This window comes from Neoarius graeffei, chromosome 19, assembly GCF_027579695.1.
Source record: "Neoarius graeffei isolate fNeoGra1 chromosome 19, fNeoGra1.pri, whole genome shotgun sequence".
In the NCBI taxonomy this organism is placed as follows: domain Eukaryota; kingdom Metazoa; phylum Chordata; class Actinopteri; order Siluriformes; family Ariidae; genus Neoarius; species Neoarius graeffei.
Window position 1 is genome coordinate 44,920,832 of NC_083587.1, and position 26,260 is coordinate 44,947,091.

The 26,260-nt window shown below is 41.5% G+C and overlaps 1 protein-coding gene across 2 annotated transcripts in view; it reads right to left on the bottom strand.

The window, feature by feature from the left end:
* Nucleotides 1-26,260, bottom strand: part of ptpn3 (protein tyrosine phosphatase non-receptor type 3) — a 92,066-nt gene that overhangs the window by 40,544 nt on the left and 25,262 nt on the right. For both annotated transcript variants that reach the window (XM_060900144.1, XM_060900143.1), the window contains exons 2-8: nt 13,214-13,376; nt 12,410-12,517; nt 11,864-11,906; nt 3,971-4,049; nt 3,832-3,876; nt 1,958-2,010; nt 1,089-1,206 (exon numbers count right to left, since the gene is read on the bottom strand). In XM_060900144.1, the coding sequence (XP_060756127.1) occupies nt 1,089-1,206; nt 1,958-2,010; nt 3,832-3,876; nt 3,971-4,049; nt 11,864-11,906; nt 12,410-12,517; nt 13,214-13,357 (590 nt within the window). In that variant the 5' untranslated portion in view covers nt 13,358-13,376. The remainder of the gene's footprint in view (nt 1-1,088; nt 1,207-1,957; nt 2,011-3,831; nt 3,877-3,970; nt 4,050-11,863; nt 11,907-12,409; nt 12,518-13,213; nt 13,377-26,260) is intronic.

Sequence of the window (26,260 nt, forward strand, 5' to 3'; positions counted from 1 at the left end):
TAGTTGAGCGGTTCTTGACATAATATAGATTACTACAGTTGTGGAATAGGGCCCATTTACTGTATGATCTCAAACGCATTAAAGTGCATATCCTGGACCAAATTCTTTTTTTTTTTTTTTTAATATGAATGTCCCTTTACACACTCATCCAGAAGTGTAATTTTGCACAAGGCCATCTGTCTACAGCAGAAAAAAATAAAATAACAAAAAATCCCAAGGGAGTCTGGAGCCAGATTCGTGACGTCACCTGCAGAAGCGCCAGCAGGCTGCGAGAGCTTGCACGGTTTCAGTGCACAGCCTGTGTAGACCAAGTTTAGCAGCTAGCGATTTTGCATTGAAATATGGAATTGTCACCTGAGCGCAATGTTACTTCACCTTTGGATGAAGAATGTAATGTTGCTGCACCCTCCTACGATACATCTGTTAACCATTTTAATAATTACGCGATAACGTTGAAGAAATTTGCAGAAAACCACCAGGTCGTTTTCTCATAAACAAACCAGCGCTGACGTAGGATTCAGAAGGAGGCGTCCCGCACGTGACGTCACGAAAATCAATGTTTGCCGGGAAATCCAAATGCCAAGTTTTTTCAGAGGCGGACCAATTCGCCTCAAATGGCTTGATTTCAACTGAATTTTTCTGGTATTGCGCAAGGTAAAAAAAATTGCACAAAATGTGACAGATATTTGACCAAACTTTAATATAAAATAGGAGAATTACATCGATCTTCCTGCTGAATTTACCCGTGATATGCACTTTAAGGCAGCAAGACGTACCGCTAACTTTTGACGAAGCACCCTTGTTAACTGAAAAGCATTCCAGGTGACTACCTCATGAAGCTGGTTAAGATAATGCCAATAGTACGCAAAGTGTCATCAAGGTGGACACTTTGAAGACTCTAAAATATGAAATATTGTTTTGATCCCCCCACATACACACACTTTGTTTACCATATAATTCCATACATGTTATTTCATAGTTTTGGTGTTTTCTGCATTGTTCTACAATGTAGAAAATACTCACAATACAGAAAAACCTATGAATTACTAGGTGTGTCCAACCTTTTTAGTGCTACTATATGTACATACTTGTGCTGAGGATGTAATGACTCCACTTTAAAAAGGAAGTCCTTGTCCTGATCAGGAAGAAATTGGATCTGGCCAAGATATCCAGCGGGATTCTCAGGAACATGGTCTCCAAATTCAGCTGTTTATCAAACAGAAAGAAAAAAAAAAAGTGCTATTAATACAGTTTAGTATAAATATGGAAGTGATTATAGGAAATCGCATGCGCTGATTGGTCGAGAGATTCAGATTATTTCTTGATAATTACCTCCAGCGACTCGGCAAAACGGCGGCCAATCGCTTGGTCACCGTAAGAGAGGAAGAATTAGAAATTTTGAAGGACAATGCTATTCCTAAAAGCACTAAAGACGCTACAAAATTTGGTCTAAAACTATTCAAAGGTAAGGTGGAATTGTGATTTATTTTATCCATTTCAAAAACAAAGTATTTTGTGAGACTCGGCATAGATAAGTGATATGAGTCACAAAGCATTACATTACTTCAGGCTCAGTGAATATCAGTAAATAATAACCTCGATTTCATCTCCGTGATTATTCACCTTGCCTTCGCCGAATAATTGTTAATTGTTATTGCTCTTCTATTGTTTATTGATCATCAGTAACTGCTTATCCTGATAAAGGGTCATGGTGGTCAGTCCATCACTGGACACCATGCGCACGCACACATTTATTTCACATCCAGGGCAATTTAGCACCGCTAATTCCCCCCCATGCATGCTTTTATGAGCTGGAAAGATTCTGGAGGAATCAAACGTGGACATGAGAACATGCAAAACCGTCAGTAACCCCAGCTCAGGATCAAACTGGGGACCCTTGAGCTATTAAGTACTACATTTGTTCGTTCGATCAGCATATCTGAGATATCAGACTTACACTGAACAGCATAGGATGCCAGCACTACAGCAGAGCTTAGTGGACACTTTAACCTGCATGGAAAAGACATTAAAATTACATTTAAAAAAAAAAAACATTCAAAATAATAGTAACTGATCGTTACACCAAGACTGTATGAATAGTCGATGTGCAACATTTACATTTGCTTTTAAGGACACACTATAATTGTTCAACAGTTTAAAGGATATGGGACATGAAACATAAATGCACGCTATATATCAGTTTCTTTCCATTAAAAATATGAATTAATTGCATCAACAAATACAAAATCATCTATTAAATTCAGCAAAATCGTTATATTCGTGATGATTATATGGCATTTCTGCTCGACTTCCGATATGCATTTTCTACAACCGGAAGAGCCGCTGTCACGTGATCATACGTCAGAAAAACTTTCGGGTACAGCACAAGCGGGTAGATGAATGGAGAAGTGGATGACAAGAAAATTGTTTTTATAGTCTTTAAAGTACATTGGACATCATGCATTGGACATCATGGTGTATTGTGCTGCTTATGGTTGCAATAATTCCAATGGGAAATGCCCTGGAGCAAGTTTTTTTGCATTCCCCAAGGACCCGAAGCTGAGGAAAGTGTGGGCTCACTACTGCCGTAGAAAAAACTTTGCACCTACTGTTTCCCACAAACTGTGTTCGGACCATTTCACAGAGGATTCTTTCAACTTTAATACTCGGGTACTGAACGAAATTAATTGCCAAGCCAAATGTAAGAGGCTACTTAAAGATGAAGCCGTTCCCAACGTCCCAATTCAGGAACAAGACGGCGGAGTGAAACCAGAAGTGCTACGGCCACCACGAGGTGCATTCGCTAAGCGTCTGAAAGCCGAGGTAAGGATTAGTATTATAATTTTGGGTGTATCAATTATTGATTATCATAATTCTGACTCATTTACTCTTATATCTGTCCTTCTTTGTTTACGTACCGAATCGAAGAGTCGTGGTGAAGTTGTAGAAGAGTTTTTTTTTTGAACTTTTATTTCATTTTATTATTCTATATTTTATTTCTACTATTGTTTAATTCTTATTATTTTTCTTCCCCATTTATTTTATGTAATTTTATTATCTATCGTTTACTGTTTTGCTTTTACTTCTGTAAATGGACTCTGGAAGCATTGTATCTCGAAAAATATCAGCAAAAAAAAAATAGCTTGCAACGGACTTTAGCTAGATCTATGATGAACTTTCAATGTATGATACAAAAATAATACTTCTTTCAACAGATCATTAGCCTTTGAGCAGAATTGTTTTTAACTTACCAGGAAGTGTTATCGAGCCGACCGCTTTCAGTTTCATGGGGACTGAATGAACCCTCACTCTCAGAATCATCTGACCCGTCAGAGTAAATACAAGATCCATGTTCATGTGAATTTCCAGCTATCGGTTCGAATTGATAGGGTCTAACTTCACATCTCTGTGAAACATCGGGAATATCACTGTCGATGGTGTCCATTTCGGTAACCTGTTTACATTAGATTCCCAAGCGCTGGCTCCTTGGAAAGTTTTTGTTACGTCACGGGTCACATGACCACCTAGCTCATTAACGAATCCTTGTTTTACGCTGATGTATAAAAAAACTTGAATAATGTGATGATTTTCACATTTTTGACGCCCTGCAGTGATTTAGATGGCATTTCTTATGTCCTTTATACATAATTATGCCCAGAAAAAAAATCCATGTCCCATATCTTTTAAACCGAATCCATTAAGAAGTGGATTAAAATCAACTATGATCACATAGAAGGAACAGGCTACACTGAGTCATGTAGTATGGCTCATATTCAGATTTAACAGTACACACTGACTGACATGACAGTAAAACTACTAGATCTGTATTACCTGCCCTCCCGAATGTCTTTCTTAATTTGCATAAAATAAAAGTGCCTGCAAAGAAGATGTACAAGGTTATAATGAGGGTCTTTCGATGAAGACCCCAACAAACTGAGCAACACATGCAAACACACACACACACACACACCTGGTCTGTTCATGCTGAAGAGAGTTAGGATCAGAGATGAAGAACCGCACTCGGAATATTAAATAGAACGGAGCAGAACCTGAGAGAATGAGAGATAAGAAAGGCCTTTGAGAAGAAAATGACTCAGCTGCGACAACATTTACAACCTGCTATCAATTTTAGTATTGATTAACTAAAAAGATTCTGGTGGACCTAATCTAGGTTAATCTTTATAGCTGGTTATATCTATACTGTGATGAGAGTTAACTGTGTTTACGTGAACCTTACTTCAAAAAAGTGTGCTACTATTTAGCTTGGTTGTCCTTACACAGGAAGCTGCTTCAGATTTTTATTTTTTGTCAAAATTAAAAAAAAAAAAAAAAAAAAGAGGAGGAGGCTATTGGCTAAAATTTCATCCTTGAATTCACGAAATACACTAAGTCACTTTAAAAACGCACATTGATAAAACTTGCTGAATTCGTGCTGAGTTTATCTCAAGAAGAAAAGAAATATATCACAATGGAAAAATAACTTCGTTCCGCCCGAATAAGTTCCAAATCTGTGCTCAAATCAGAATTTAAGGGAGTTGTACTCAATAACGTACAATATGACTCGGGTAGTCAATGACATGGACAGGCTTTAATTTTCAAACAAATTTTGCATACACTGTACACACACAATCTTGCCTATAAATACCCGGGGGAAATGATGGGAAAATTGTCATTGAAGATGCCACGCCTAAGCCAAAATCAACGTGAACAGGCCATCGGGATGTTGCGTGCCGGAAGTACACAGACAGAGGTCGCCCGGCACTTCGGTCTTCATCATTCGACCATTTCCCGTTTGAGTCAGCGTTACAGACAGACAGGGAGCACCAGGGATCGTCCACGCCCTGGTCAGCCTCGAGTCACGACGCCAGTTCAGGATCAGCACATCAGGCTAGCTCACCTCCGTGACAGATTCCTGACACCCTCAGTCACTGCTGCTGAGACCCTTGGACGACACAGACCCAGAATCTCCAGCATGACGGTCCGAACATGGACCAACTGTCACTTTGAATTTTTTTATTGTGAATTAAATTCTTGAGTTTGACAATAAATGTCCTTTATCGATGTTTCAAGATGTGTGTGCATTACATACAATATCATAAATTTCAAATATATGCATGGATCTAAAGTGATATCGTGTTGAATTCCATTGTGCGTTTTTAAAGTTACTTAGTATATTAGGGGACATAGGTTTCTGATGTGCTAACTGCTTTCAGATATACCAGAAAAACTGAAACACCATGCATGTTTTTCTCCATGAGTCACTTATAATCTGGATGAAGCCGTTTTCCATTAATACAAATAACTGCTTTCTGGTCAAGTACTAGAAGACAGAACTTGGGATATAAACTCACTGGTAACTTTAACAGGAACACTTATACACCTGTACATTTATGCAGTTATCCATTCAGTCAATCAGGTGGCAGCAGCATAATGCTAAAAATCATGCAGCTATAGGTCAAGAGTTTCAGTTAATGTTCACATCAAACATCATCAGAATGGGGGGGAAATGTGATCTCTGTGACTTTAACCATGGTTACTGGTACCAGATGGGCTGGTTTGAATATTTCCAAAAATACTGATCTGGGATTTTCACACACAACGATCTCCAGAGTTTACAGAGAATGGTTTGAAAAGCAAAAAACGTGTGTGGAAAGTCTGCAGTCTGAAACACGTTGATTAGAGAGATCAGAAGGGAATGACCAGACTGCTCTGAGCTGGCAGGAAATCTATAGTAACTGAAATGAGCACTCTTTACAACCATGGTGAGCAGAAAAGCATCTCGGAATGCATAACGCAACAAACCTTGAGGTCGATGGGCTACGACAGCATTCGACCATATCAGGTTCCACTCCTGCCAACCAAGAACGAGAATCTGAGGCCATCATGGGCACAGACTTGCCCAAACTGGACAGCTGAAGACTGGAAAAAAGACCAGGTAGGCTTTTTGCTACTCTTCAACTGTCCAGTTTGGGCGAGTCTGTGCCTATTATGGCCTCAGATTCTTCTTCTTGGTAGACAGGAATGGAATCCAGTGTGATCAAACGCTGTTGTAGCTCATCCACCTCGATGTTTTGTGCATGCCGAAATGCTTTTCTGCTCATCACGGTTGTAAAGAGTGCTTGAGTTACTATATCCTTCCTGGCAGCTCAAACCAATCTGGCCGTTTTCCAGCGAGGATTTTCCACCCATAGAATGGCCATTAACTCTGGTTTTTTGCACCATTCTGTGTGACCTGTACAGCCTACTGTGTGTGCAAATCCCAGAAAATTAGCAGTTTCTGAAATACTCAAACCAGCCCATCTGATACAAACATCCAAGCCATGATTAAAGCCACAAAGATCACATTTTTTCCATCATTTTGATGTGAACGTTAACTAAAGCGCTTTACGTTTTTCTGCATGATTTTATGCACTACACAGCTGCCACATTGTTGTTGGCTCTCTTGCGTCTTTGCAGACGATCTCAGCAGCTGCTTGTAGATGAATGACATGCACGCTCGTGGCTAACTTGTCCAATGTTGGAGTGGCGACTGCACTTGCGGCAGGGGAAGATCGGCTCGACGGTTGTCGAGGAGGAGGCAGCTCTGACCTTCCTGTGTTGTCGCATTGCTTCATAGTTACTATGCTGTTGTCTCTCGTACACTGAGGCTCCCCTATAGACCATTGCGCTCCATTTGCTCCGGTCTTTAAGCCATTCCCTACCATGCATCAGGGTTGATCTGGAGGCTCTTCATTTGTGTCCTTGCACACATCTTTGTAGCGTAATCTAGGGTGTCCTTGATGACGTTGTCCTCTAGCAAGAGCACCAAACAGAAGCTGCTTGGGGATAAGTGTCCTCCATTCTACTGATGTGGCCCAGCCATCTCATTCTTCTCTTGCTCAGGATGGTAGGAATAGAGGATTGGCGAGACATTTCAAGCACTCTGGTGTTAGGCACATGGTCCTGCCACTTGATGCTGGAGATTTTGCATAGGCAGTGAAGATGGAAGGTGTTCAGCTTGCGTTCTTGGCTCTTGTATGTGGTCCATGTCTCAGATGCGTAGAGAAGAGCACTCAAAACACACGCCTCATAGATCTGGATTCTGGTCTTTGTGGTGAGGTATTTGTTCTGCCACACTCGTTTGGTCAGCTTGCCGAAAGTAGTGGCTGCTTTGCCAATCCTGCAGTTGATCTCCGCATCCAGAGACGCAGAGGTGATGACTGTAGATCCCAAGTAATAGAACTTATGTACGTTGTCGAGAGTTATTGGCTCTGGGTCGCTGACTGTACCTTGGTGGAGCACGATGGTTTTCTTAACACTCACAACCAGGGAGAAGGCCTTACAAGGTTTCATTCAGGCTGTTGATCATCTCCTGGAGGATGTTGGGGTCGTGTGCAATGAGTGCGGCATCGTCTGCAAACAGCAGGTTGCGAAGCGTTGACTGTCTCACCTTGGTTTTGGCTTTGAGTCGAGGGAGATTAAAGCTGCCACATTGTTGGGCGATTATATACCTGAATGTGCAGGTGTACAGGCATTCCTCGTAAAGTGGACAGTGAGTATACACCATTGGTGATTCATACTTACTTTTTAGTAAACACAACTGGAAGTATATGATTACTGACTAAAAGCAATCCATTGTTGTATAGTGGCTCTGTGGTGGTCCCTTTCTATTGATTGACGATATACAGTACCAGTCAAAAATTTGGACACACCGACTCATTGGTTTTTCTGTATTTTGACCATTTTCTCCAGTGTAGAACAGGACTGAAGACACCAAAACTATTAAACAACATATGGAACATACATGGAATTATGTAGTACAAAACAAACATGTATTTCATATTTTAAATTGCTCAACGTAGCCACTGTTTATCTTGATGACACTTTGCACACTCCTGGCATTATCTTAAACCAGCTTCATGGAGGTAGTCACCTGGAATGCTTTTCAATTAACAGGTGTGTCTTCTCAAAAGAGCTCATCTCATCATCTCTAGTCGCTTTATCCTGTTCTATAATTCGTAGAATTTCTTGCCTTCAAGAATTTACTCTTTGATGTATCCAAGATCAAACAGTAAATAGCCCTATTCCACAACTGTAGCAATCCATATTATGTCACGAACAGCTCAACTAAGTAAAGAGAAACGACACTCATCATTACTTTAAGACGTGAAGTGCATTTTAATTAATAAAAATAAACCACTGAATTAGAAGGTGTCCCCAAACCTTTGACTGGTACTGTAGAGGAGGGCTGACAAATGGCAACAAACAACTCCACTTTAGCTACAAGGCAGTTATCATCTAATAAACCAAACGAACTGTATGAAAAATGTGCATATATCAGAATTTCAGCTTTTGTTTCGTTTCATTTGGTAGCAGACCACCCAAATGGTATGCAAAAGTATTGGAACAGATAGCCTTAACGTAAATCACTTTTTTTTTCGCAGTCTGGTTTCCATCAAATCCTGCGCTCTGGCTGGCGAGCGGGTCCGTATCCTATGGTACGGACCCCAGTTACGGACCTCTGGCGACTTACTCATTCACAACAACAAACATTGTCGCAAATTTTGTCAACATTTATCTTTTTTATAAGATTTATTTATAAGATTACCAAAAATCTTATAAATTTTCGCCAGCATTTCTCAGCATAATAGCATTAATTTTACAGCATGGATAGCGATAACGACAGTCCTCACAACGAAAGCGAGTTTTACTACCCTGAGGACGAAGAAATGAAAGAAAACATTTCAGGAGAAAGCTAAAAACCTGTAACTTGCTAACGGCGAGCAAAAACATGGCTGAATCCTGAATGACTCAATTTTGTATAAATAGGGGACTACATAGGCGGCAAAATGCAGTATTTTTTTCCTGCCATGGAAGTGCACTTGTATACCGAGGAGGAAGCCATTTGCATTACAGCCGTGAACGAGGATTCAAAATGGCGGCTCGGCTCGGTTTTCCCTTTCAGGCGCTCTCGTTTTCTGTTAGAATTTGGTAAAGAAAAAAATAAATATATTATTTACCAGCTTAACTCTTTACCCCTTAATGACAACATATGACGACCCCGTGTAAATCCCATAATGACAACATATGACGCCGGCATGTATGCACCATAATGACAACATTTGACGACTCTGAATTTGCCTCTACATATGTATTTTACCCTTTACAGGTATCCCAGGTGAATATTTATGATAAAATGTATGCATTTTGAAAAGATAATTGAACGTTATATAAAGCATCTTTGTAAAGTTGCAGTAATTGTTTATTGTACACCATTTGACATGAATTCTTCATGTAAAATGTGAAGATTGGTTCACACGGGTATTACTCACCTTTCAGACACTACCTGTGAGTTGATGAATGTTGAAACATAAGTGATTTTTGTATTCTGTGTCATGCCATCTTTTCAAAAATGTATGATGTCATGATTGTTTCAACATCATGAAGGAGAAACCAGATACGAACAAAACCTTGTCTTTAGACTTTTTTCTTGTAAATATGTTCTAAGGGTGAACAGTATATCCAATCCAATCCAGCTTTATTTATAAAGCACTTTAAAAACAACCAGAATGTACCAAAGTGCTGTACATGATACAATGATAAATACAAGATAAATTAAAAGACATAAAACATCCATAAAACAGATATAATATAAAACAAAACAATAAAATAAAAAATAAGATAAATAAAACAAAATCAACATCTTACAGAGTGTCAAAGGCCATGGAAAAGAGATGGGTCTTAAGAAGGGATTTAAAAACAGACAAGGAAGACGCCTGTCTAATGTGCAGAGGCAGATCGTTCCACATTTTAGGGGCTGCTACAGCGAAAGCACAGTCCCCTCTGAGCTTGCGCTTAGTTTTTGGCACCCTCAGGAGCATATACACTACCGTTCAAAAGTTTGGGGTCACTTTGAAATGTCCTTTTTTTTTTTTTTTAAGATATTTTTTGGGCTTTTTTCACCTTTTATTATTGGATAGGACAGTGTAGAGACAGGAAATGAGCGGGAGAGAGAGACGGGGAGGGATCGGGAAATGACCTCGGGCCGGAATTGAACCCGGGTCGCCCGGATTTATGGTATGGCGCCTTATCCACCTGAGCCACGACGCCCCCCGAAATGTCCTTATTTTTGAAAGAAAAGCACTGTTCTTTTCAATGAAGATCACTTTAAACTAATCAGAAATCCACTCTATACATTGCTAATGTGGTAAATGACTATTCTAGCTGCAAATGTCTGGTTTTTGGTGCAATATCTCCATAGGTGTATAGAGGCCCATTTCCAGCAACTCTCACTCCAGTGTTCTAATGGTACAATGTGTTTGCTCATTGCCTCAGAAGGCTAATGGATGATTAGAAAACCCTTGTACAATCATGTTAGCACAGCTGAAAACAGTTGAGCTCTTTAGAGAAGCTATAAAACTGACCTTCCTTTGAGCAGATTGAGTTTCTGGAGCATCACATTTGTGGGGTCGATTAAATGCTCAAAATGGCCAGAAAAGTGTCTTGACTATATTTTCTATTCATTTTACAACTTATGGTGGTAAATAAAAGTGTGACTTTTCATGGAAAACACAAAATTGTCTGGGTGACCCCAAACTCTTGAACGGTAGTGTATACACACACACACACACACACACACACACACACACAAGGGTGGCTGTAGCAACTGCTTTAAGGGGTAAAGAGTTAAGGTCGGTCCATATGGTGAAATACCGTGACCTCAGCCCAGAGGGCCTCAGTCAGTACTTTCAAGACCTCGGTCACGGTATTTCATGATACGGACCTCCCAGCTGGTAAATAACATTGTTTGTGTGTGTGTGTGTGTGTGTGTGTGTGTGTGTGTGTGTGTGTACACATATATACACACACACACACACACACGGTGCGATTTGTCAAAAAAACAGAAGGGGGGGGGGATGTTTTTTTTTTTTTAAATCATGAAACGTCACAAAATTAAGGTAACAATAGGTTAACAGCTCAATAACATCCGATGATATCAAATGAATAACACTAAATGAAAACGAACACTAAACCAGAGATAGTAAATTCATCTTCCTATCTCTCTGACTAAATACACGAACACTAACACACAACAAAGTTCGCATTGCTTGTCGCGTTGCTGTGATGTTCCTCTCCCTCCGGATTAAATGGACAGTGACTCGAAAATCACTAAAATACATGAATACTAAATGAACAGTTTGCTCTGATGGCGCAGTTCACATTGTGCCCAGCTTTCCGATTTAAACTGTTTTTTTCTCATCCTTATACTTCCTGTTTCATGGACTGTAACGGATTTGCTTTAGTAATTTTAATACAGAATTTACTTTGAAATTATAATCAGACACTCCAACGCCCCCCCTAAAAAAAAAAAAAAAAAACAGCCGCGAAAAAGGCAGCATCCGCCAAAAGGTGCGCTGTTTGCATCCCTGCATAGAACGCAAAGATATTGTTATTATCTACAATGTATCTATTTGCTGGGGACGTTCGTGAACATCAAAGCTGCCACTTCGGGTCATTTTGAAAGTGAGTGCAATGTAGACCATAGAAAACTGTGTCACAACATGCCTGTCATGTCAACTTTTTTTTTGGTTTGTTTGTTTTATTGACGGGGTTGTCCCCGAGCATTTTTTTTTCAGCAGAGATAAAAACCGGGGGGGGGGGATGATGATCCCCCCCAGCAAATCGCACCCAGTATTTTTTATTTATATATATATCTCTGCATTATGTCCCAACATTTACATCACTGAGCCTTCAGACATCCGGATAGAAATCTTTACTTTTTAAAAATGTATTTAAAAAAAAACAAAAAAAAAAAACATGCTTTTAAAATCAACACAAACAACGTAACTATCTGTGTGTGTTTCGTTGTCCCCCCTCCCCTTACCTTTAAGCTGCTTTTTGAAAGGTTTGCTGGGGTCCAGCCACCTCTGAAATACAAGATGTAAAATTTTCAATTTACCGTACAACTATAGCAGTATTGATACTCATTAATAGGCATGTGCTGGTATGAAATTTTCATATCAGCTTACATTACCTAACCTTTTCTCACACCACATCGTATTCTGTTTAAAGAAAATACGACACTTTTGCATTTATCTGCTCTGGCGAGGCAGCATTTTAACCAAAAAGAAACTGAAATATTCACAATGACTATTCCATCCTCAGTTATTTTCCAAATGTCAGAAGATTCTCACACAGCAGAATTATGGGGTTGTCGATAAAACCTTAGAAGATAATTTCTTAGAATGACCCTTGGAGTGCAAAAATGCTGTACATAAATACTGCCTCCTGAAATGGTATGCAGGTCGAGTATCAAAGTACATCATATAAGTGGTTATCAGTGCATGTCCAACCTGTCCCATAAAACTGAATGATTAAAAGGTTTTAAAGCTCCCAGCGTCTACAGCATAGCACATAAACGCATACTCACAGGTGAACTAGAGGTATCTTCAGTGATCTGCAGACTGAAGTACTGCTTCTCGATTATGCCCAGGTGTTCAAAAACAAGGTCAAATAACAAAAGTCCAGCATCATGTTTCTGTACATAAAAGACGCATACATTCAAAGTTTGTTTGAAGCATACCATATAAGAAACAGGAAGTGTCATCAAAAATAGTCTAGAATGCACACATCTGTTTAAAACGGAATTTGTGGAAAGATCTCATCTCATTATCTCTAGCCGCTTTGTCCTGTTCTACAGGGTCGCAGGCAAGCTGGAGCCTATCCCAGCTGACTACGGGCGAAAGGCGGGGTACACCCTGGACAAGTCACCAGGTCATCACAGGGCTGACACATAGACACAGGCAACCATTCACACCTACGGTCAATTTAGAGTCACCAGTTAACCTAACCTGCATGTCTTTGGACTGTGGGGGAAACCGGAGCACCCGGAGGAAACCCACGCGGACACGGGGAGAACATGCAAACTCTGCACAGAAAGGCCCTCGCCAGCCACGGGGCTCGAACCCGGACCTTCTTGCTGCGAGGCGACAGCGCTAACCACTACACCACCGTGCCGCCCTGGAAAGATATCTGCATTTTATAAATGCAGTTTGGCAAAGCAGGGGCCACCGTGTGCTGTTCTTGTCTGTATGTGCCCGAGACAATGAAGCCAAAATTGCATCATTGCAGTTAAATGTAATTTTCACCACAATCCAACTGCCAATAAAGGTCTGCTCTCAGTCTTTCATTACACTGCCCTCCCGTCTATAGTCACGCACTCGTTTGTACTTACGCTGACTGTGAAAGTGTGCGTTGTGCTGTCAGGAAAGATCACTGTACAAGATATGCCAGAGTTTGACACGTGCGTGCGCTTGGAGAGGTCGACCAAACCCAGAGATGTGATTTTGTTTCCAAGTACACACCATGGGGAAGTCATCTTCTCCACTTAAACAGACCTGCCAAAACACAAGAAAAAAAAAAAAAAAGTTTTATAGCTTAATACAACACACACAGTACATTTGCTTTTATAAAGGATCTCAAAAACCATAAGACCCTGAACCTAAATTACCCTTTATAACCTTAATTTTAAATTTCACTTAAAACGTAGACTGCCTTTCAGATTTTTCAAGTTTAGGTAATAAAAAGTATTTTCCCTGACACCCAATTATTTTTTGTTTAGTGGACCGAAAGCTACGGAATTCAAAATCACAGACTTCCGATTTTATTAGGTTTTTTTTAATAGAACAATTAATGCATTCTCTGCTATTTTTTCCTGCTTAACCATGACCCAATACAAGACACTATGTCATGCATCACGTGGTGGGCTTTCCCCGTTTGCACGAGGCATTGAGGGATACAAATTTGAAACAGGAGAGGAAAATGGAGAGTGCGAATGAAACGTGAAAGACTGACTACAGTAACGGAAAGCGAGAAGCAAAGATGTTGCGAAAGTAAGGAAACAAGACCAAACTAATAAATAAATAAATATTGGTGGTCAGCGAGCACCTCGGTGTGATCAGCTGTTCGTTTAGCGACAGAATGATGGAACTGTCAGTGCATGGTCAAGGTAAACCTGTAGATGGCAGTAATGCAACACTGTGGATGCCGGATGCCGTAAAACCCAAAAGAAGGGGGGGGGCAAAAACAAAAACAGGTAAACCTGCGCATGTGCACACGGACTTCCTCTGTCTGCTTGACTGGACGAAGTGAGCGATTTCATGCACATTATTTGCTTGGGAATCCCCTCAAAATAAATAACTTCCCAGCCACAGAATAGCCCAATTTATTTATTTATTTTTTTAAAGATATTGTAGAAGGGCGGCACGGTGGTGTAGTGGTTAGCGCTGTCGTCTCACAGCAAGAAGGTCTGGGTTCGAGCCCCATGGCCGGCGAGGGCCTTTCTGTGCGGAGTTTGCATGTTCTCCCCGGGTCCGCGTGGGTTTCCTCCGGGTGCTCCGGTTTCCCCCACAGTCCAAAGACATGCAGGTTAGGTTAACTGGTGACTCTAAATTGACCGTAGGTGTGAATGTGAATGGTTGTCTGTGTCTATGTGTCAGCCCTGTGATGACCTGGCGACTTGTCCAGGGTGTACCCCGCCTTTCGCCCGTAGTCAGCTGGGATAGGCTCCAGCTTGCCTGTGACCCTGTAGAACAGGATAAAGCGGCTAGAGATGATGAGATGAGAATGAGAAGATAAGATTTATTCCTCAAAATTTGAATGAGAAATTCAAAAAAAAGGTGTGGATTCCATGAACAATTTCACAAATTTTCAACTTGTTCGACCGTGTTCGAGTGTACTCGAACACAAAACGCCTTTTCTTTTCCAGTGAATATCTTTTTAGGTATAGAAATGCCAAACATTAAACATAAAATTTTGACCTGTTTCCACACATGCTGTTAAACTGTGGTTGGTAGAAGAGAGCAACTGGACTTGCTTGAAAAGTCTTGAAGACGTTTCTCCTCTCGTCCGAAAGGCATCCTCAGTTCTGTCTGTCTAATAGGGAGTATCAAGTATTTATCCTCTCATGGATCATAATAGAATCCGAATCAGAATGCTGATGGCTGCATTCTGCCTTTCGGACGAGAGGCTTGAAAAGTCTTGAAGACGTTTCGCAGGTCCAGTTGCTCTCTTCTACCAACCACAGTTTACTATGTACCTGGATGACTGAGTATCTTCACAGATACGTTTCTACGCACTTTGGAATGAGTTCCTTTCGACTAGTGTGGGAGTATGAGAGGACTTCCAGAAAACTGGCAGACATCTTAGCCAGAGAGGATCGTTCTTTTTTGTCAACCTGGAACCACCATCACTGAACAGAGGTGGGTGTCTATGACATCTATCAGCCACCTACAATGCAGCCATCAGCATTCTGATTCGGATTCTATGATGATCCATGAGAGGATAAATACTTGATACTCCCTATTAGACAGACAGAACTGAAGAAGCCTTTCGGACGAGAGGCGAAACGTCTTCAAGACTTTTCAAGCAAGTCCAGTTGCTCTCTTCTACCAACCACAGATTACTATGTACCTGGATGACGGAGTATCTTCACAGATACATGCTGTTAAAATTTGAGGTTAAATGAATGAGAATTGGCAAAGTTATTAGATTGTGAAATTATAATCGAATTTTTTGAAACACCCTGTATATCACACTGACCAAATTTCAGAAGGAACCAAACTTCACCGATTTTATGAAATCGAAAGGCCGTCTAGCTTTAAGACGTTCTTCAAATTTAATATTGTCATGATGCAAATTGTATGACAAAATATTCCTTGTAATTTCCAATTTATTTGCATATGATGGAAAGGTGGGATGAATGGAAAACAGGTACCAGGTAATTCAATGCATCAGTACCCTTCCTATATAACAAATATACTTTTTTCAGCCAAACCTCATCCCCCCCCCCAAAATATCAATTTTCAGAAAGAGGATTTGCATGAGCAAGCCTGAAATTTTTTTCAGATTGTAATATTATTGAGTGATTATTCTGTCCCCCCCTCCCTCAATGCACAAGTCCAAGTAATCTCCCGTACGACTGCTCGGCATAACATTCAAGGCTGCCAAAGCAATTTTCAGGGTCCAACACTTTTAGATTGAGTTCAGTTAAAAAAAAAAAAAAAAAAAAAAAATACATTTATATTTTATATATCTCCCTTTTAAGTGTATGGACAGAGAAGAGAGTCTGACTGCCACAGCAGTTTAAATCACATTTCAGCCTCAGGGCATCTCCCGTGAAACGTACGCGATATGTCGTTCAATACGTATTGTCAAGGTAGTAAATAGTTTTTCTGCGTATGAATTATTTCGTATGTGCTCAAAATGTATGCTTCCAAACTAACTGAAATTTATTAAATGAAAAATAAAAAGACGTGATTATCATTTTTTTTTGCTGCTGCCTTGCTAAGTTTAATGCTCCTCACAGATGACAACAAGTCTATTAATACAAACGAGAAAAACAAAACCATGCGGTTTGCTGAGTCATAGCATTACATTTTCGTGACGGTGTGCTGTATAAATATCCACCTCCACATTTTCTAGAGCTACAACTTGCAACTGAACTGGATTTAACTGGGATTGTGGGTCATGATTTTACAGTAGTTAATAATTTGGCAAATTGTTTAGAAATAAAAAGTGGGGAAAAAAAACAAACTTTTGCTTGCATAAATTATTCACACCCAAACAAACCCCTAAATTATTTCGAGTGTAACCAGTTGCCATCAGAAATCAAAGAATTAGTTGAATCGAGTTTGCCCGTGTGCAATTTAAAACATCACGTGATCGCTAGATAAATAAACCGGTTCCTGGAAGACACCAGAGCTGGTTAGAGAACCTAAACAACATCGTGAAAACCAAGTCTGGGACAATATTAAGTGTTTATAAAAAAAAAAAAAATCCCAAACTTTGAATATCCTGCACAGAAGCAAGCACATGGCCAAGGCCGACTCTGAATGAGCTGAAGATATCCACAGCTTACATGAGAAAAGCTATTCACAGAACACAGGGCTTTACGAAATAATCGTAAGCCTTCTGAAATCCCATTTGGAGTTTGGCAAAAGACGCCTCAGCATATAGAGATCTTGCAGTCACGTGACCGGAAAGTACACAACCGCCATCTTGTCGGGCAACAACACCGCTGAATACTGCTGCACTCGTGTACAGAATGGATCAATTTCAACCGACGGACTACACGGCTCATTTTTCTAATGAACAGATAACTAGATATATATGTCTAAAATAAACGATCTACAGATTTGTGACCCTTATGGCTTTCCGGACGGAGTTTTCACGACCGGATTTTGAACTGCCAGCGGAATACCCGGATGTGTATGATTACCTCATCAACTTTCCCTCGCTGTTCAGTGGTGAAGCGCTGCGTGCTTATAAATCTCTGGACAGTTTTCTCTACAGAAATTCAGGATTTGTCAGCGACTCAGATGTGGCATCTTGTAAACAAGAAAATGATCCTCACTGGATGGGTAAGTTACTTAAGTATCGAGTATAGCACTGACCAGCCGATTATAGAATAAGGTAATTCCAAATCGTCCGTGTTGTTTACATGGATCTGGCGTTGGAGAGGTAGAGGCTTGGCAGTGGAGATTTGAGTAGCTGTTTTCTGAGCTTAGTCAACAGGCCGGCTCTGCCTGTAGCCTCGCTTTTGCTTCGGCTCCCGGCGCTGCCTCCTTTGCTTTGCTTCCGATAACAATCCACGGAGACCCCGCTGGTCTCGCAATCTGGTCTCGTCCGGAATGTTTTTTTTTTTTTCCTCGTCCGGAATGTTGTGCATGTGATGGAAATCGCTACAAAACGTCATTTTCTGCTGGAAACCAATGTCCAGTAAGTCCATACGGTTGTAGTGGATATTGAAGTCCAGTACAGACGAACAACACGCAAAAATACACACAAAAAACATAACCATGCACAGGTAGGGAGAGCTTGTAGCCGCAGCCGTTGTAGTAGAATTGTATATAGTAGGGTTTTCCAGAAGAAAAGGTAGAAGTAAAAGCAGAAGTAGAACCAGAAGTAGAAGGCGGAATATGGCGTTTGACCTACAAGATGGCGTCTGTCACAATCTGGATCGGCTGTGACGTCACATGCAAGATCTCTATAGACCCCTTTCACATGACGTCACCGCGCCGCGAGATTTTGTTAGGCGCCATATTGGAAGACCAAGTACATGCACTCAGTTTGTTGAGAGGCAGCACAGTGGTGTAGTGGTTAGCACTGTTGCCTTACAGCAAGAAGGTTCTGGGTTTGAGCCCAATGGCTGACGAGGGCCTTTGTGTGTGGAGTTTGCATGTTCTCCCCGCGTCTGCGTGGGCGTCCTCCGGTTTCCTCCTACAGTCCAAAAACATGTAGTTAGGCTAAGTGGCTACTCTAAATCACCCATAGATGTGAATGGTTGGTTCCCAAGCCCAGAAATGGGAGGGTTGCGGCAGGAAGGGCATCCAGCGTAAAACTATGCTCCAATTAATAAGACATGTGGATTAGTAGGGTCCACATGGACCCCGACCTGGCAACAGTGCTGGACAAGGAAGAAAAAAACCTACCTGAAGTTTGTTGACTTTACTGCTAAAAATGCAGATGTACCAAATTGAGTGCCTTATATTGAAGGATACGACAGGTGCATCAATACATCCCCAATATGTTACCTAAATAGTTAAAGTTTGTTCATCTTCAGAATTTAACTTGGCTAGCTAAGGTAGGCCAAACAAATCTTCAAAAGCAAAAAAGTATTATTATACACTTTAGCAAAATGAAAAAGTAGTCAGCAAACACTAGGCCTAACGCTTTACACTCCTCACAGTATGTTTATGAAATAAAATTCAGTCAGTCCACTAACTCTTGAGATCACGTCACCGTTACCTGTCTGTGTGCTGTACTTCCAAGAGATTCCAGTAGATAGGGCAGCACAGTGGTGTAGTGGTTAACACGGTCACCTCACAGCAAGAAGGTTCTGGGTTTGAGCCCTGTGGCCAGCGAGGGCCTTTCTGTGCGGAGTTTGCATGTTCTCCCCGTGTCTGCGTGGGTTTCCTCTGGGTGCTCCGGTTTCCCCCACAGTCCAAAGACATGCAGTTAGGTTGACGTGGGGCGGCCTTGGGCTGAAGTGCCCTTGAGCAAGGTACCGAACCCCTGACTGCTCCCCAGGCGCTCTAGTGTGGCTGCCCACTGCTCTGGGTGTGTGCGCGTGTGTTCACTGCTTCAGATGGGTTAAATGCAGAGGATGAATTTCACTGTGCTTGAAGTGTGCATGTGACGAATAAAGGTTTCTTCTAGATGAGGACTTCTTATTTAAATTTGCTTTAGATAATCAAGTGTGTTCATGTTACACAGCAAATTGAATATGCTGAGCGCATTACTTGGAGGAACTTCAAGTTCTCGGATGAACTTGGAGGAATATGCTGGAGGAACTTCATGAATATCAAGGGTCTGACTCACAACATGCAATCCAATCTGGGCAACACTTTTTCCTATTTTTCCTCACTATAGAGGAGAAAATCTCTGGCCTTTAACACTGTGGAACCCGGATTTTCATCCACAGCTTCTCAAATCTTCTTTCTAAATGGTCATATGCGACAACATTTTAATAAGCATGACAAAGAAGTGTAATATTCCTTGCGAACTATGACACAGTACAAGAATGTATTTGCACAACCTTACACACACACACACACACACACACGCCTACTGTTTGAGCCTAAACATGTCTCCACATTGTTTCCAACTCACGTCTCCTCTCCTCACCCAGTACAGCTTAGGAATGTGAAACATTTTACTACCAAGTAAGTGAAGCAGCTAACAGACATCTTTTAGCGTACAACACAGGTGAGGAGACGACTTTCAGTAATACAGGCTACATGACTTCTCATCGGGCAAAAAATTAAATAAAAAGCACGCACCACATAAAGAGTTCGTTTTCAAAACGAAAGATGCATCACAAAACTTAGTTTGCAAATGACAACACCTAAAACCATTTTATGCATTTTTTCCCCCCAAAATGGCCAACAGTTTGCCACACCAGTATCTATTTGGAATATTACAAATATTAGTAATAAACAGACAAAAGAGACATAGAAAATTACGCAAGTTGCGAAGTCCGAATCCATCCATCCATCAGCGTGCAATTACAAAGGCTTCTGGAAAATTCCGTAAAGCGAAATTGGCTTATTAATTTATTTTTCCTTCGGTACAAAATTTACCCAAGTTGTGTAACCACGAATAACAAAGTCTACAACCAGACTATAAGTAACCACTATGACCATGTTACTAAAAAACCCCAATCCATTTTGGCTTACATTTCTCCCCAACATAAAGGCTTAAGATAGATAAAAATATACATATACAGTGGGGCAAAAAAAGTATTTAGTCAGCCACCAATTGTGCAAGTTCTCCCACTTAAAAAGATGAGAGAGGCCTGTAATTTTCATCATAGGTACACTTCAACTAAGAGACAGAATGGGGGGAAAGAATCCAGGAAATCACATTGTAGGATTTTTAATGAATTAATTGGTAAATTCCTCGATAAAATAAGTATTTGGTCACCTACAAACAAGCAAGATTTCTGGCTCTCACAGACCTGTAACAACTTCTTTAAGAGGCTCCTCTGTCCTCCACTCGTTACCTGGATTAATGGCACCTGGTTGAACTCGTTATCAGTATAAAAGACACCTGTCCACAACCTCAAACAGTTACACTCCAAACTCCACTATGGCCAAGACCAAAGAGCTGTCAAAGGACACCAGAAACAAAATTGTAGACCTGCACCAGGCTGGGAAGACTGAATCTGCAATAGGTAAGCAGCTTGGTGTGAAGAAATCAACTGTGGGAGCAATTATTAGAAAATGGAAGACATACAAGACCACTGATAATCTCCCTCGATCTGGGGCTCCATGCAAGATCTCACCCCGTGGGGTCAAAATGATCACAAGAACGGTGAGCAAAAATCCCAGAACCACACGGGGGGACCTAGTGACTGACCTGCAGAGAGCTGGGACCAAAGTAACAAAGGCTACCATCAGTAACGCACTACGCTGCCAGGGACTCAAATCCTGCAGTGCCAGACGTGTCCCCCTGCTTAAGCCAGTACATGTCCAGGCCCGTCTGAAGTTTGCTAGAGAGCATTTGGATGATCCAGAAGAGGATTGGGAGAATGTCATATGGTCAGATGAAACCAAAATAGAACTTTTTGGTAAAAATTCAACTTGTCGTGTTTGGAGGAGAAAGAATGCTGAGTTGCATCCAAAGAACACCGTACCTACTGTGAAGCATGGGGGTGGAAACATCATGCTTTGGGGCTGTTTTTCTGCAAAGGGACCAGGACGACTGATCCGTGTAAAGGAAAGAATGAATGGGGCCATGTATCGTGAGATTTTGAGTGAAAACCTCCTTCCATCAGCAAGGGCATTGAAGATGAAACGTGGCTGGGTCTTTCAGCATGACAATGATCCCAAACACACCGCCCGGGCAACGAAGGAGTGGCTTCGTAAGAAGCATTTCAAGGTCCTGGAGTGGCCTAGCCAGTCTCCAGATCTCAACCCCATAGAAAATCTTTGGAGGGAGTTGAAAGTCCGTGTTGCCCAGCGACAGCCCCAGAACATCACTGCTCTAGAGGAGATCTGCATGGAGGAATGGGCCAAAATACCAGCAACAGTGTGTGAAAACCTTGTGAAGACTTACAGGAAACGTTTGACCTCTGTCATTGCCAACAATGGGTATATAACAAAGTATCGAGATGAACTTTTTTTTATTGACCAAATACTATTTTCCACCATAATTTGCAAATAAATTCTTTAAAAATCAGACAGACAGACAGACAGACAGACAATGTGATTGTCTGGATTTTTTTTCTCATTCTGTCTCTCATAGTTGAAGTGTACCTATGATGAAAATTACAGGCCTCTCATCTTTTTAAGTGGGAGAACTTGCACAATTGGTGACTGACTAAATACTTTTTTGCCCCACTGTATCATGATGTGAAAATGTCGATAATATAGTAGAACATTTTATCGTAGCCATAACACTAAAAGGAGTTCTCCAAAACGGTCACCGCGCGCACACACATTACTGTTTAAACAGCACACATCACACTGGATACCAGTTAAGCCTATAATGCATTACAACTGAAACTGACGACGCTTTCCAGGAAACTCGGCCCAGCTGAGATTAACCAATATTGTAAATGAAAAAAGGAATGCAAAACAATCAATTATGAAGAACCTCATAAAGGATGTGTGTTACATTCAAGTCCGTTTCGCATCCCAAAAGCTTTCTTTTTGGGTCGGGTTCTTGAATGTGGCTTGTCAGAAGGCGTTGATTTATTTCCTGTGACTACAGCTATGATGCATTATTGACTGTAAGGTCCACTACAGGAATGTAATAACAGCACTTGTTCTAACAGGATCTCATTTCTGTCGTCACAACTTGTTCACAGGAACTTTTGTTCATACTTACATAACAAGGTTATAAAACGAATAAGTCTGTCGTTTAACATCCACAGACAGGAGATGAACTTATGGCATTACGTGTTGTCAGACATCCATCTGGTGTCGTCCACATTTCACGAAAATCGCTTCTTCTCTCTCAATTCTTCACTGATTTTTATTCTTTTTGGCAGGAAGGTAGGTCTCCCTGGGTTGCATATGGCTTCTACCCAAATGTGCACAATTGCAATCAATAAAGAAGATATGGAGCAATTAAGCCCTAACGAGTAGTTTCCACACAAATCTCTTCTTCTCCCTCAAATTCTTCACAGATTTTGATTCTTTCTGGCATGAAGGTAGGGGTACCTAGGGTGCATATAACTTCTACCCAGATTTACTGAATTACAATTATTAATGAAGTGCTGGACTAATTAAGCCTTAAAGTGCATAATTCAGGTTTTTTTCTTATATGAAAGAAGGTCCCTTTACACACTCATCCAGAAGGGTAATTTTGCACAAGGCCATCTGTTTACAGCAGAAAAAAAAAAATAAAACGCGTCTGGAAAAATCCCAAGGGAGTCTGGAGCCAGATTCGTGACGTCACCTGCGGAAGCGCCAGCAGGCTGCGAGAGCTTGCACAGTTTCGGTGCACGGCCTGTGTAGACCAAGTTTTAGCAGCGAGCGATTTTGCATTGAAATATGGAATTGTCACCTGAGCGCAATGTGGGAAACGATAAGTACTAATCCCATCAAGATTGGTGTTGCTACACCCTCTTACGATACATCTGTTAACCATTTTAATAATCATGTGATAACGTTGAAGAAATTTGCAGAAAATCACCAGGTCGTTTTCTCAAACAAACCAGCGCTGATGTAGGATTCAGAGGGAGGCGTCCCGCACGCGACGTCACGAAGATCAATGTTTCCCGGGAAATCCAAATGCCAAGTTTTTTCAGAGGCGGACCAATTCGCCTCAAATGGCTTGATTTCAACTGAACTTTACTGGTATTGCGCAAGGTTAAAAAAAAAAAAAAAAAAAAAATGCAAAATGTGACCGATATTTGACCAAAGTTTAATATAAAATAGGAGAATTACACTGATCTTGCTCCTGAATTTGCCCCTGATATGCACTTTAATGAACAGTTCAACAAAATTCGCTTCTTCTCGGTCAATTCCTCGCCGTTTTGGATTCTTTCCGGCAAATAGGTAGGTATTCCTAGGGTGTATATAGCTTGTATATGCGTAGCTTGTAATATTTATTGTGCAAGGTGGCCCACTTTAGCTCGTTCCTTCTGGACTAGATGGGGCTGGAGTGAGCTACGCAGTCATTGACGGTCTCGTTGCGAAATACAACCGTGACTTACTCAGAATATGTGACAAAAATAAAACGCGTGCAAAGAAAGTCTCATTTAAAATATATTGTGTTCCTAGGTTATCCTGGTGTTGCCCCTCCCTCTGGTCAGGAAGTACAAAGCCCTGCTCTAGGGGTGTTCACACGGCAACTTTTACTCCGGTGTAGCACCGGGGCTGCCCCGGTAGAGCGTTCACACGATACAAAGTTATACCGGTGTAGCCCCTGAAAGCTGCTTAAACCGGTGCAAATCTAACCCTGCTCAGGAGGTGGTTTAAGAAATTTACTCCGGAGTAAATGCTAGTTTGCGGGGCAGCACCGATATAAAATGGGACGTCTGAACGCTACAGGGGTAGACTCGCTATGCGTGAGGAGAGTTGATTACATACGGTCATTGCATAATTTGCATCCTGGTATTTTGCGCTTCCAAAATGGCGAATATCAACAACAGAACTGCGTGTCTTCCAGTGTTGCCAGATTGGGCGGTTTTAAGTGCATTTAGGCGGATTTGAACATATTTTGGGCTGGAAAACGTCAGCAGTATCTGGCAACACTGGTGTCTTCATCCACGTTGTTTTCCCGGCGCTTGGTGATGCCATGACAACCGGGAAAAGGAAGTACATTTTCACGCATGCGCATATTTCATTTCCGCATTATTATCGTATAGCACGGTCACAAAAACTGCCATGTGAACGCAAGTGGGGCTGCACCGGTGCTAACACCGGTGCTTCTCTCTAGTAAGCAGGTTTGTGACATGTGAACGCTCCACAAAATTTACACCGGTGTAAGATATATCGCAACAAAATACATCGGTGCAAATATGTGCCATGTGAACACCCCTTCTGTCTACATCCTCATCTCCTTCCATATGTTAGTTGTAAACCGCATGTTGCTGTATGCACAGAACAGCGGTATTAAATCACTCAATTCACCAGCGGCATAGCACAGTCACAGCAACGTTTCTGCAAGCTTCTCCCGTACTCATCCAAGTACGGTCAGCGTTTCTCCTCTGGATAGCGCGTTTTTCTCTCTAACATGTTATGTGAAGTCAGATCTCGGAGACATCTATTACTCCTGTACGACACACAAACCTACTAAATCACATCTAGCTCAAGTTGATTTAAAATTCAGTGTCATGAAGTATGAATTTTAGAGCTTCAGAAGGTAATTACTGTAACATTAAGATGGGTACAGCACTGCTCGCCATCACGGAGACAAGGTTTTTTTTGTTGTTGTTTTTTTAAAGGTCCCATGGCATGAAATTTTCACTTTGAGGTTTTTTAACGTTAAAATGAGTTCCTCTGACCTTCTTAAGTCACCCCAGTGGCTAGAAATTTCATAATGTGTAAACCAAACTATGCCCAACATTTGAGAATGGCGCGTCAAAACGGCGCGTTGATAAGCTCTTCCCTTTACTACGTCAGCAAGGGAGATGATCCCCACGCCCCCCCCCGGATTCCCACCCACTGTATGGATTACCCCGCCCAGTTGTAGTGAGACGACCATAGAGGACACAACAACATGGCATCACCTAAGCAAGCGAAACATGGAAATTGCGCTGTACATGGATGTGATAACACAGAAAGGAGTCTGTTTTTACTGCTGACGGGAGAGCCCCTGAAGACGCAGTGGCTTAATTTTATTTACTTCAATAATATGCCGTCGAGTCTACCTAAGACGGTGTATGTTTGTCGGAAGCATTTTCCTGATGAATGTTTCCACAACTTGGGACAGTACAGGGCAGGTTTTGCACATCGACTGTCACTGAAGCCTGGGTCCGTACCAAGCATCCCTGCCGCATCAGCCACAAACACCGAACAAGTAAGTGTATAACTGTTAAGTCGTTTTGCCGTGTTTTAAAATCGGTGCGTTAGCCTAGCAATGGCTACATTAGCTGTGCAGCTAACCGCTTCCTGCGGTTAGCCAGGTAATCTGCGCTACAAAACTAAAGAGCATGCAGCACGCTCTGTTAAACTGAGTTTAGTCTGGAAATTGACTGTAACTTATGAGCTTATGTTTGACTATTGCTCCGCAATGCATGTCTTCTGTTGGATAAGCGATATGTTGCTGTAGTTGCTGCTTCTATCCTCTTTGGTTATGGAGTGCGTGTTCAAGCCTAGGGTATTATACGTTCGTAAACTACCACTCCGAACACTCTCTCACACTGTTCTCTGTGTCACGTTGAGTTTACGAAAGGAGTCCGAGGGAGAACGGGGTTTTGTCTTAGCAGCGTGGCTACAGGCGCTGATAGCAGCGAGTATGTGTGCGTGCAGCTTGGTCAAGCCCCTCCCCCCATGGCCTGCCCCCACCCTCTACCCTTCCCCGCCTCCTGCTTCTCATTAGCAAAACGACACACTGGGAAAAGCGCTGAAATGGGGCTTTCTCCCAGGAGGCTATATTTACGTGCCGAGGGTTCATTTCGAGAAAGGCTGCGGATATAACATCCGGAAACCTCCACGAGCCCATTTAAAGCATCAACAAACCACCATGCCATGGGTCCTTTAAAACAACAACATGGCAACCTTACAGTTATGGTGATGATACACGGGGCAACTTTTTGGGCAATGTT